Genomic DNA, 14,013 nt, shown 5'->3' with positions numbered 1-14,013 from the left:
TTAAGTCAGGGGCTCAGCTATCCTGTCAATCGATTGCCTAATCGATTGAATCAAGCTAGAGTTCAAAATTTCACTAAATTCCTTCAGGAAATCGAGTTGGAAATCGATTTGCTTAGTAGGAATTCTTATTTTGAGTTAGATAACAGATTGATCAATTGACTTATCAATGTTTTGGTTTGTTAGGTATTACTTGTTGAATTGAGAACCTTATTTTGATTTCATTTTTATTTGGCAAGTGTTACATGAACTTTTAGCATATGGAAATCCTTTTAAAGTGCATGCTAGGTTGAAAGGTCATCTTGTGCATTTAAAAACTTAAATGTTATGTGTTAACTGTTAATTTCGGTTGGTGACCCTTTACAACTATTGTGGAAATCTGGGTTTTGCCCTCAGATGAGAGCCATGACAATCCTACCGGTTTGTACCCTGTGGATGGGAATGTAGAGGGGAATGCCTGACTGAAGCTATGTTAGGAGGATCTTACGGGGCGCGTGGAGATCACTCAGGGCGTTTAGCTTGTTTTGGAGAATGATCAGATTAGGTTGACAAAGAGGGAACAATTGTCTTTCTTTTGAATTGTATTTATTTTAAAATGGAAGACTGTACCTATACGAATACTGTCAGCTTGACATGTTATTTTCGATGGGTTACATGTACCACTTTTTGATGTGTAAATATTTTGGATTCATATTTTGAGAAACTTTTCCGCTGCTTGTAAATTATAATGACTCAATTATTTATCCAAAGGTATTTCCTTATTTATTTCTCTGTTTTAGTTTAATCTCTTTTGGAAAAAAAAAAATACACCCTCGCTTTGAAAATCGGGGTGTTACAAGGATGATGCTAAATAGATTAAAAATCTTCATGGTGTTATTTATTTTTTATATTGATATTTGTGGTGATGAGTGCTTGACAAATGGGTTTGATAAGCTTTATATATAGCGGCACCAACGCCTTGCCTCGTAATATAGTAAATTATCTAGGTTGTTTAATATAAATGATTTAACTATACGCATCCACAAACACAAGTTTGGTTGTGCCGAACATAGTTTGTCGTGACTATTTTAGTTTTATTGTTTGCACATGAATTAACTATTTTGAATCTTGTAAAGTGTTATGATAGATAATTAATTGACATTTTCCAACACATTTCCATCTACATACAAAAATTTGTTTTATTGAACATTATTTGTTGTTATTTTGGTTCTTTTAACTATGTACAAACACTAAAATTAGACAACTAAACAATTGTTTTATACGTAGACCGTTTGGATGTGATTTCCACGCTCCACATACTACAAATCATCCTCATGATAACAATATAGTGTGTAAAACTCTAATTATAGTTGTTTCTCAAGTAAGTAATACTAATTATAATTGCAATCATCCATTAAATATAAAATCATATTGCATAGTGTGTGTTAATAAAAATTGTTTTTAAATAATTGATGTCATAATGTGATTAAACATTAGGTTTTCTTAATTTATCCTTTATTATGAAATAAATGAAATATATTATATTTGATGAATAAAGTTTTCAATATTTTATAATATGACTAAATATGAAAATTTCTTAAGAGGGATTAATTTTAAAATATTATATTCGACATTATGATTAATATTGCAATATTCTTAAGAGGGATTAATATGAAAATTTATCCTTTATTATTATATTTCTTAAGATTTCAACATTTGATCTAATATTGCAATAATTAAAGGGTAAATTTACGGGTCGTTAAAATAACACACATGTCATTATGATTTATCCGTGTAACAACCCAATTTTAAAATAAACTATTTTATTAATTAAATAGGATTTTAAATAATTAATTTGATGTTAAAATTATTTTATAATATATGTTGGTAGATTTTGGGATTAATTTTCATTATATATAGGTTTTTTCTATGATGTGCTGGTTTTATAAATATTAGATTAATTGTGCAATATAAATAATAAATATTATATTTTATTATTTGATATATTTTTTTAAAATACTAGTATTTTAGTGTAATATTTTAAAGAAAAATAATTTATGCGATTTTACGTGTATATATGCGTACCCAATTAATGTAATATTTTTCTGTGTGCTTGACTGATGTTAAGTATGCACGTAGTTATATTTATATTATTTATAACTATTTTATATTTTTAGTTATTTTTTTATAAATAATTATCTTGAGATAGAACTGATATTGTGTTTGATTTCCTTTATTTTTATATATTTATTATGACATTGTGATTTTATATATATATATACATATTTATTTATAAAGATTTAGTAATTAATATAAAGTGTTGATGTTATATTTATTTATTTTATAATTTCAACTATTCTCTAACGATGGTAATATTTTAATTTGAGTATTTGGAAAAATAAGTATTTTTATAGGGATTATTTTGAATATGAGGGTTTTGATTATTAATGTATTTTAAAAGATTAATTACGTTAATTACTTTATTTTATAAAATATTGTTTTTTGAAATATTAGTAATACGTTGATAATTAAATTATGTTTTTAAAAAAAGTGTTAAAAAAATTGTTTTGATAATTGTTTGTTTTATTTAAAAAATAAAAATAAATAGAAGAAAGAAGTAAAATTTGTTTTATGGATTAGACACATATTTAAGAGTAAAATCTAATTAAATAATAAAAAAATATTAATCGAAAATAACAAGAATGAAGGGCATGAGATTGAGAGAGAATGAGAGAGTAACCTGGACACAAAATAAGGCTTGCACATTGAGAGAAAAAGAAGAAAATTGATACCGTTCATCGATGACTGTCCCAGAAAAGTTTTTCCGTTTTCATTCAAATTTCAGTATGTTGTTTTACTCATTTAGCTATTCAATTAAACACAATTTTCTAGATTTTTAACAACCCGAATTTCTCCCTAAAATAACCGATTTCTCTGTTTACAGAATTCGTTATTTTGCACTGTTCTTCTTCACCGTAAGTCCAATTTGAGTGAAACCAACGCCAAAACGATAGTGTGAAAATTGGCTATATTATTGATTGATTGGTTTTCTGATTTATGATAATTTTTCTTGACCGAATTTCGAAATTTAGTTTTTAGAGTATTTTCTCATAATTTATTTTTAACATTTACCCATAAACTGTTGAGTTGGATTGATTGAAGGACAATAAGTCAAAGAACAAAGATAGTTTGCTTGTGGAATTGTACTCGTGTGTGAAAGTGTCGAAATAAGGTAAGGGGGTGAAAGAGTGTTTGAATTCATGAGTATAATATATTGTGATATGAACGGGAAAACCGTATTTCCCAACGATTCATCCGGGGCTCGTTACGTACAGCAGTAGCCCTTTGAGAGATAAATTGATTAATGTGATATATGAGAACTTTGAGATTAAAATGTGAAATAGAAATGTTTATAAGGTGTTGATTGATTTAATTTTCGATGCTTGTGTGGTAGTTGATATTTGTCATTATTGTGATGTTGGATGTTGAATGGAATTATGTGCATATGTTTGATTAGACGAATTTATGTAATGTGATAATAAAAGATGGATCCATAGTATAATATATGTTTACGTGATGATAATGATGATTTTTTATTTTTAATTGATGATAGTGATGTTATAACATTGTGATGAGTATATATGATGATGATGATTATGTATGATTAATGATATTATAAAATTGTGATGAGAATATTGAATTACCCCATACTTGATGAGATAGTGATGATTCCTAAAGACGATGCTCTTAATGGAGTAGTCTAAGCTAACGAGGGGAGAAAATAAATATTGAGAATTTGTGAAGTGGAGATTATTTTGTCATCATATAGGTAGGGCCTGACAAGCCTTGTGATTCCAGGGAAGTACAGCTGAATGAGCTTGATCGTGGTGGTCTGCTGTTGAGCCTTCAGGCAAGATTGTTAGACCTTGGAGGCATTCAAGTGGAGAATTCCTAGGTGACTTGGAGGTCGCACTCCAAATGTCGGGAGCTACCATGCAACACACGTTTACCTCGACTATCGTGTATATGTGTCTCGGTTTGAGTAGAGGGGATCTATGAGGACATGGCCAATTTGAATTGTCCGTCCACCGAGATGGTGGCATAGTATCAAGCCTCCTAACAAGTACTTCAGATTTAGAATGGTACCATATTGTGAAGTAGAGTCTAAGCTCATGCATAGCATTGCATTTTATTTTGATTGTTTTGTTGTGATTAATATGTATCGTGTGTGGTGATAATTTCTCTTAGACGATTTAATGTTATAGTGAAATTTATTAATTTTCCTTGAGTGATTTTGACGGTTTAATGTGATATTTTCTTGAGGAATGTTTGTGTAATGATATTGTTCTATTATGATTGTTTGTGTGTTCTTCTTACTTGTATTATACTATCATCATGATTTTGAAACTCACTTCTTTCGTTGTTTGTGTTTGACTGGTTTGGCCATGCGTTTGTGAAATCGCAGTTATTACAGATTAATAAGTCTTGAAGTTCAAGTTTGAGAGAAGCCCTGCTCTGATAGGTGATACCGAGAATGAAAGTTGTAAATTGTATTTTACTTATTTAATTTGAAACGACTTTTGTATAAAAACCTTATAAGTACTAGTAAGTTTTTAGAATTAAATTAAGTAATTATACTTAAATCAAGCTTATTGAGATTGCACTATTTTATTAGAGAAAAAAAGTTTAAAGTAGTCCTTTTGATTTTTGAGAAATGTGATATTCTAAATAATCCACATAAGTTTTTTTTTTCTTTGGAAGAGTTTTAATTTATCCGCTGAAATTTTATAAAAATATGATTTAAATTATTATATATATTATTTTGGGATTTAGGGTGTCACAATCCGTACTTCAAGACAACAAAACTAAGGTTTTAAAAAATGTCTAATATGGTAGTTCTAACTATAACTTCCAACATAAAACTCGTTTAATCTAAGAAGCATTCAAATTTACGTCCGAATTGAAGACACTATTCTGGTATTGAGTGGCGGTTGAAATTGATATAACGTGTCAAATTTAGCCGTCACTATACCCCTATATTTTTTTTTTGTTACGGTGTATCACTTTTCATTAATATTTAACACTGTTTTGACCTAGTTAAATGTAGTTTGAAATAGATTGATTTATTTGTTTTTTAATGATACATAATATTTTTATGCATAAAGTATATATTGTATAAAAAAATAGCATTAGAAATCACAAGATTCAATTTTTGATAATTAGGAATTAAGTTTGGTGTCAGAGATTTACAACATTCACATATATTGTACACCAACCATTTACTATATCTTATGGTAAGTAATAAGAATTAATTAACCGTTCTAAAAAAACTAAATCCATTCTATTTCAAATACATGAAATAACAAAAAGATATTATATTAATAAAATAGTTATTATTTAAAAATAAAAAATTAATACAAGATAAAATAACAATAATATAATAAAAATAATTTAATTTATATTTTGTCAGTGTAAAATATAATCAATCACAATATGTAAATCATTAATATAGTTTGACTTTCTTGATAACTACTTATAAATCACTCATATCATTGATAATGCATAGAAATTAAACTAAAAGAATCGTATTAGAAAATAACAATATTCAATTTTTTATATTTAGGAAATGAACTTTATGTCGTGGTATTTTCTATTCACATGAATGGAACACAAAGTGATATAATAGTATGTTTTTATATTACATTGTAATATATGATCTACATATATAGAAAATCATATGTCAAGTCTTATGCATGCTCCTAATATAATAGTATGTATTTATATTACATTGTAATATAGTATGTAATATATGATCTACCAAGTGTTATGTAAGCTCCAAACAACTATATGATCCGGATATAATACCTGCCATTAAGGCAACTTCCAAATAGAAAATCACCCATACTACTGGGGAAAATAAACTTGCCACAAAGGCAATTTCGACACATAAGATGACTCATACCAATGAGAAAAAACCTACCACAAAGGCAAATAGATATATTCCTGCACAACCCACTAAGAATCATGTCATATGCATTCAAATAACGTTTTAAAGTCATCATCTTATTCACATATCACTAAGATCACATGTCACACATCCTTATACTTAATATAAGATATTCATAGACAAATAATCATGGAAATTATAACTTTCACCACATACACACAAAAATCGAGACTTGATATGATATACACCATAAAGATTAACATGTTAACATATATAACAACAAAATTTAACTCCAACTTGTATACATCATGAAGGTTAAAACTTTGTCACATATAACAATACAATTCAACTTTTTTTGTTCATATTCATCATAAAAATTAAAACTATTTCATATAACTTAAAAATCCATACTTTACTTGATATTCGCCATAAAAATCCATACTTTACTTCATATTCGCCATAAAAGTTAAAAATCTGAAAAATTGTGTTTAATTGACTAGCAAAATGAATGGAATAACATACTGAACTTTGAATGAAAACGGAGAAAATTTCTTTTAACAATTATCGATCAACGGTGCCAAACTGTAATGCTAATTTTTGTTTATTCCATAACATATTGTTTCCTTATATATATATATATATATATTACTCATTAAATTATATTACTCATTAAATTAAATAACATAATATTAATAATTTATACTACTCATGAAATTAAATATATATACGATTAACAAACTATAAGAAACTCACACATATAAAGAGAAGTAATTATAAAATTAATCAATATATATTCTAAAATAATTTGAACACCAATTAATTTCTTTAAAATTCTCTTTCATTAATAAAATAGTTGATTATGAAATTTGGGATGTTACAAGTTGCATAGGGACTAATGATATATCTCATTGTCTTCCTATTTCAATATATAAAATAACTTCCACTAATTACAAGTATGTATTTCTTGAGAAACCGTTAAAATGACTTAATATATTAATTGAGAGTTAAGAACCGTTATCATTAATGATGAATGAGCAATGAGTTTCAATTAACTCAAATTTATTGTATTATAATTTATAACTCATGGCACATGAATAGTTCCACAAAATATTATATGCAAAAATGGTAATAATAAAGTGTGTGCTAAAGTAAAAAAATGTGGTAATAATAAAATGGTAATAATAATGTGGAAGAGTGCTTGCTAGATGTATGTAAAAATTCTCACACCTTTTGTTTATCTAATAGAAAAAAAGTTTGAAAGCATCATGCAAAAAGAGTTGTATAGGAACTAATCATATATGTCATTCTCTTCCTATTTCAAGATATAAAATAACTTCCACTAATTATAGTATGTATGTATTTCTTGAGAAACCGTTAAAATGACTTAATATATTAATTAAGAGTTATAATCATAGGAAGAATTGTTATCAATAATGATGGAGGAGCAACGAGTGTCAAATAACTCATATTTATTGTATTGTAATTTGTAACTCATGGCACATGAATAGTTCCACTAAATAATATAGGCAAAAACTGTAATAATAAAATATGTGCTAAAGTAAAAAAATATGGGAAAGCAAATTGCAAGAATAAAATAAAAAGAAAGTAGAAGAGTGCTTGTTAGATGTGCAACATCAGATTTTTTTTTTGAGTTGGCAATATTTGAATGAAGTGGCAAAATGTTTGATGATGTGTCAGAATAGAATGTAGGAGTCTATTTTAATATACACTATGCCAAAAATGACATTTTATAGCGCGTCTTTTAAAGCGCTTATTAAATACAAGCGCTGTTGTAGAATTTTTTTAAAATAACGGAGGATACAACATCGCTTTTTTGACAAGCGCTGTCGTAGGGTCATATAGGGTCACATAGCGCTTGCACATAATGCTTACAACTCTTTTACTGCGCATTTTGTAAAAGCGCTTTAAATTGAAGCGCTCTCCCATAGCTTTTACAGCGCTTTAAACACAAGCGCTATAAAATGTAGCGCTCCCACCTGATGTTACATGACTTTTAAAGCATTTTTTCTGATTTCGACACAGATACATATGCTTCAACTGATTTCGACACAGATGCATATGAGCCAGACCGAGTTGAGGATATTGCAAAAGCAGTTGAAGAAGATCTTCGGGATTGTCCTAAAATGTTTGAGAGTTTGTTGAGTGATGTAGAGAAACCATTATATAATGGTTGTACTAAATTCACAAGACTGTCGATGATATTAAAGTTGTACAACTTAAAAGCGAGTAATGGATGGTCTGATAAAAGCTTCACATAATTATTAACACTCTTAAAAGATATGTTTCCAGATGATAATGAACTTCCCAGTCGAACCTACGAGGCTAAACGAATTTTGTGCTCTATTAGCATGAGTACGAAAGAGTTCATGCGTGTCCTAACGATTGCATTTTATTTTGAAACGAATATGAATTATTAAAGGCGTGCCCGAAATGCAATGTCTCTCGATATAAGAAGAAATAATCAACTCCAGCAAAAGTCGTGTGGTATTTTCCTATAAATACCAAGATTTAGGCACATGTGTCGTAGTGAAGAAGATTCAAAACAGTTGACATGACATGCATATGAAAGAATTAGAGATGGAAAGTTTCGACACCCTACATATTCTCCACAATGGGCAAAAACTGATCACGAGTATCCTTAATTCGGGATAGAGTCAAGAAATCTACGACTTGCACTTTCTACTGATGGAATGAATCCACATGGTCTTCAAAGCATCTCACACAACATGTGGCCTGTGCTTTTGTTGATTTATAACATACCTCCATGGTTATGTATGAATCATAAGTATATGATGTATACTTGACTCCTTTAATTGAAGATTTAAAAGATATGTTGCAGACAGGTGTGGAAGTTTATGATGGGTATAAGAAAGAATGTTTCAATTTGAGGGCTATGTTGTTCGACGCAATTAATGATTTTACAACATATGGCAATTTATCAGGATATAACATTAAAGGTCAGTGTGCATGTCCTATATGTGAATAGAGTACAAATTGGATGCGGTTGAAACATTGTAAGAAGAATGTATTTCTTGGACATCGTAGATTTTTACCTTATAGTCATCAGTATCGTGCGTGGAGAAATGCATTCAATGGAAAATCAGAGGAAGGTAAAGCTCCTTTAGCACCGATTGGATATCAAATACTTGAAAAAAAGTACAAGGTTTGACCAATAAATTTGGCAAACCTTTTGCAGGAGAGCTGGTCAAAACTAGGTGGATGAAAAAGTCAATTTTCTTTGAATTTCCATATTGGAAGTCATTGTATATAAGACATTTCCTCGATGTGATGCATATTCAAAAATGTATTTGATAGTGTTATTGATACGTTACTCAATGTTCCACGAAAGTCTAAAGATGGCATCAATGCAAGATTGGACTTGGTCGATATAGGAATATCAAATGAATTGGGTCCCGTAAAGAAAGGAAATCACACATATCTACCTTCAGCCGCTTATACTATATCTAGAAAGGAAAAAAATTTCTTATGTAAATTTCTACACGAAGTTAAAGTTCCAGAAGGATACTCTTCAAACATTAAAAATTTATTTTGCATGAAAGACCTCAAGTTAAAAGGTTTGAAGACCCATGATTGTCATATTCTAAGGGAGCATTTTCTACTGATAGGTATACGTTTCATTTTACCTGAAAACGTTCGACGAGCCATAACTAGATTATGTTTCTTCTTCAGGAAAATTTGTAGTAAAGTGATCGATCCTTATAAATTACCGACATTGCATAGGGAAATTGTTGTTACTTTGTGTGAGCTTGAAATGTATTTCTCATCCTCGTTTTTTAATATAATGGTTCACCTTACTGTTCATCTTGTTAAGGAGACACAATTTTGTGGGCCAACTTATATGAGATGGATGTATCCAATAGAACGATATATGAAAATATTAAAAGGGTATGTAAAAAGTAGAAGTCGACCAGAAGGTTGTATTGCTGAACGATACATTGTTGAAGAAGCTGCTGAATTTTGTACTGAATATTTGTCCAATTTTGAATCCACAGGGCTTCCCATGTCTCGTCATTCAGGAAGAATATCAAGAGAATGGATAATTGGAAAGAGACTAATGACTATATCAAGGACAGAATGGGAGTAGGCACAATTGTATGTTCTGCACAATGATGATGAGGTTCAACCGTAAGTTACAATACACATGGATTAATTATCTAGTTTGAACATGAATAGGAATCAAAATTGGATAACTCGAGAGCACAAGTGAAGTTTTATAACATGGTTAAATAATAACATAAAGTTAAAGTTTGATATAGACCCCATATCAATTTCACAGAGATTGAGGTGGCTAGCAAATGGTCCGAGTTTACATGTCTTTTCATACACCGGTTGTGTAATTAACGGCTACACATTTTATACCAAAGAAAAAGATGATCAAACCACTATGCAAAATAGCGGAATCACTCTCGTAGCTGAAGCGATGCATGTCTCAAGTGCAAAAGACAAAAACCTAATATATGCAAATCTATCATGTTTTGGGGTTATCGAGTGCATATGGGAGTTAGATTGCACAATGTTTCGTGTTCCCATATTTGGTTGCAAGTGGGTCGACAATAATAATGGCGTTCGGATTGATGAGTCAGGGTTCTTGCTTGTCGATTTTAATAGGGTGGGATACAAAGATGAGCCTTTTATTTTAGCGTCACAAGCTCAATAAGTGTTTTATGTCACTGATCTTGCTGAGGATAAATGGTCTGTTGTCCTATCGACCAATAAAATAAGTGATGATAACAATAATGATGAAGATGTTGGTAATGATCTTTTATTTATAACATCACAACCACATGAAATTGATTCAACTGATGATGGTTTATATCTTAGAGATGATCATGATGAGGGAATTTGGATTAATCCATCATTTCGTATCGTTAACAGACAAACAAATGTGAATCCCACCAGGAAAAGAGGAAGGGCATCTTAATGTGTTTAATTGTTTTATATAAGCCATGTAATCTGAACTGAGTTCATTTAATTTAATTGTTTGATCTGCCAAAATTGAGCATTTTATTATTTAGCTTGAATTGTATTTGATACTAAGTTCATGTAATTTAAGTGTATGTTTGACCTACCATAACTGATTTTCGGCTTATATTGAACTTGAAAAAGCTTTGTTTGAGTACTGTGAATTTATCTTGAACTTGAATTGATCATCCCAATATGAGCTGATCATGTAATTTAGCATTTATATATATATATATATATATATATATAGGTAGTTAAGTAATTATTTGGAAAAAAAAAAATCCAAATATAGGTATTTTACTTAAACTGAACTGAATATAAACTTATAATTTTACAGCGCTTTTGTCCATAAGCGCTATAAAATCCTTTAAAAAAATATAATGAGGTCACAAAGCTTTGTTTTATACCAAGTTAAAAGGGTCTTTTAAAGCGCTTGTTGCCAAAGCGCTGTAAAAGGCTTTTAAAAATATAATTTCCAAATTTTATAAATAAAATAAGGAGGTCTTTTACAGCGCTTTGGCAATAAGCACTGTATAAGGCATTTAAGCAGCCCTATTACATAAGAAAACAAAGAGGTCTTTTAAAGCGCTTGTTGCTAAAGCTCTGTAAAAGGCTTCTAAAAATAAAATAAGGAGGTCTTTTACAGCGCTTTGGCAATAAGCGCTGTATAAGGCATTTAAACATCCCTATTACATAAGAAAACAAAGAGGTCTTTTAAAGCGTTTGTTGCTAAAGCGCTGTAAAAGGCTTTTAAAAATAAAATAAGGAGGTCTTTTACAACGCTCTTTCGAAAAAGCGATGTAAAGGCTTCTAAAAAAGTGCTAGAATAGGGTTTTAAAAAATAAAATAAGGAGGTTTTTTACAGTGCTCTTACGAAAGAGGGTTGTAATAGCGTTTTATATATAACTGAAAACCGCTTCAGTTTCCTCTTCATTACGTAAAATTCACTACGCTAGTGTCCTCCTCCACTTCATTGTTCTTCTCATTGCGAACCCTGTCATCTGTATTATTATCCCTACGAACCATATTGCCACTATCATCTCCATTACTAACCATCTTCATCTGTGTTATGATCCCTACGAACCATCTCTTCTCATTGAAATACGTAACCCTCATTACATATTTATGCGAACCATACTCTGTCCTACGAATCGTATGTATTTCTGCGCATTCTCGATGTTCCTTCTCCTACGAACCCTACGTATTTCTTCTCACTATTCAGGTATTGTATTTATTAATTTTTTGTTGTCACTAAAATGCATGTTGATTTTATACTGCTACGTACATAGACTACTGCATGTTGAACTTGTTGAAGTTATATTGAACTGCATGTTGAACTTGTTGTAGATAAATGGATACCAACAAGGATTTAGATCGTCAAAATGAGGAAGTTGTCAACCCTAAGACTTATGAAAATGAAGTAAAACGTGGTGCAACCATCATGCAAAATGTCATAAAAGCAAGGAATAGTGGCATAAAATTTGAGGTGTACTGTACTTTGTTTGTTGTTTATTTTTTTTATCTTTTTTGAAAGCATGTACTTACTATATGAGTTTATTAGGTTTGATGGAATGAGAGTGGTGAGCCAATTGACCCTAACAGCAAGTTATATTGGGGTTGTTGTTCGTCAGAATATCCACATCACAATTGACGATTGGAGAGATAAGGCGTTGAAGGATGCGAAAGATATAATGTAGACTGATATACAATAATTTTTTGATCCACTTTTTTGTTACTTATAATTTTTTGCTTTTGCTGTTGACGAGGTGAGAAAGGCTTACATGTTGAGAGTTGCCGGGAAAATACACCGGGATTTTAGATCTCGCCTCTCAAATTGCTATCTAAAAGATCGTGAAGGAAATATGAATGCTGAAGCTCCAAAAATATATAAACATTATATATCAAATGAAGAATGGAGCGCATTTGTAGCAAAACGTTCAGACTCCACGTTTGTGGTAAGTGATTAATTTATTAGCATTTGTGTTTTATTATTCATATTCATAGCGTATTTTAAATTTTTACACAATTGTTATTTTTTTTATATAGAATATAAGTAAGGCAAATCGCGAGAGGGCAAAAAATCCGACGCACCCTTACAAAAAATCTCGTATGGGATATGCACGTCTAGAGCAAAAACTTGTAAGTAATTAAACATCACTTTTATATAATGTGGTACATTATAAACTATAGTTTCTAACTAATATTTTGTTTATGATCTTAACGAATAGCTACAAGACACTCAATCCGATCAATCGTTGGATCGTCATATCTTGGGGAAGGAAGCTCGAGTAAATAAAGATGAAGTAGTTGATAACGAAAATATTCAAAAAGTAATAGAACTTTGTGTAAGTATATTATCACTTTAATATTTTTTAATATTGTATTTTAAAAATGATATTGAACTTATCTTTTTAATCCTACGTTTATTTTAGGATAATCTCGAACAAGGTTCGGAAAATCAAGAGGACAACAAAGCTAGTTGCAGGGACATTCTCGGTAAAGTGTTTAATGTTCCTGAATATTCCAGTCGCGTGAGGGGGAAAGGATTTGGCGTAACTCCTAAAAGCTATTTTTCACAAGAGAAGCGCCAAAATCCATCTAATGAGGAAGTATTAGAGAAGCTCAAATTCCTATCAGAGCAAGTGGCACTCTTGGTGAAGACAAATAAAGAAAAGCAACTTCTGGATTAGCTCCAACATGAAATACAAATGGAGAGTGAAAACGCGAGTTGCAACATTGGTCACAAATGTCTTCCCGAGGTAATTAATTACTTAATAAAATAAGAAATTTATTCAACCTAATTGTTTCACATACTTATGTATTAACCATTGATTTATGGTGTCACTCCTTGCGTGCTGTACTTATTCTCCCCTACTCATCGCAAGGTCGGAAAAGGAACATTGTACAATACTTTGGGGAGAAGTATTGCACAACACACTGATCCCTACGGACCATGTCAAAGTATCACCAGTTATTTCTTTGGAACCAAATGCATTGTTGCCTATACCGGACAACGATGCAAATATGAATTATTTGGGCGAAGCAATTGGTAGTTACGTGGCATGGCCCACACATCTTGTTGCCTT

General features: G+C 30.4%; 1 protein-coding gene across 1 annotated transcript in view; it reads right to left on the bottom strand.

Annotated features, from left to right (window-relative positions):
- Positions 1 to 12,043, bottom strand: part of LOC101509503 (GDSL esterase/lipase At5g45910-like) — a 24,914-nt gene extending 12,871 nt beyond the window's left edge. Inside the window, exon 1 of the mRNA XM_004515342.4 lies at positions 11,879 to 12,043. Coding sequence (XP_004515399.4) covers positions 11,879 to 12,043 — 165 coding nt within the window. The remainder of the gene's footprint in view (positions 1 to 11,878) is intronic.
- Positions 12,044 to 14,013: the final 1,970 nt, after the last annotated feature.

Source organism: Cicer arietinum, chromosome 7, assembly GCF_000331145.2.
Source record: "Cicer arietinum cultivar CDC Frontier isolate Library 1 chromosome 7, Cicar.CDCFrontier_v2.0, whole genome shotgun sequence".
NCBI classification, from domain to species: domain Eukaryota; kingdom Viridiplantae; phylum Streptophyta; class Magnoliopsida; order Fabales; family Fabaceae; genus Cicer; species Cicer arietinum.
This window is presented reverse-complemented; position numbering and strand designations above follow the sequence as displayed.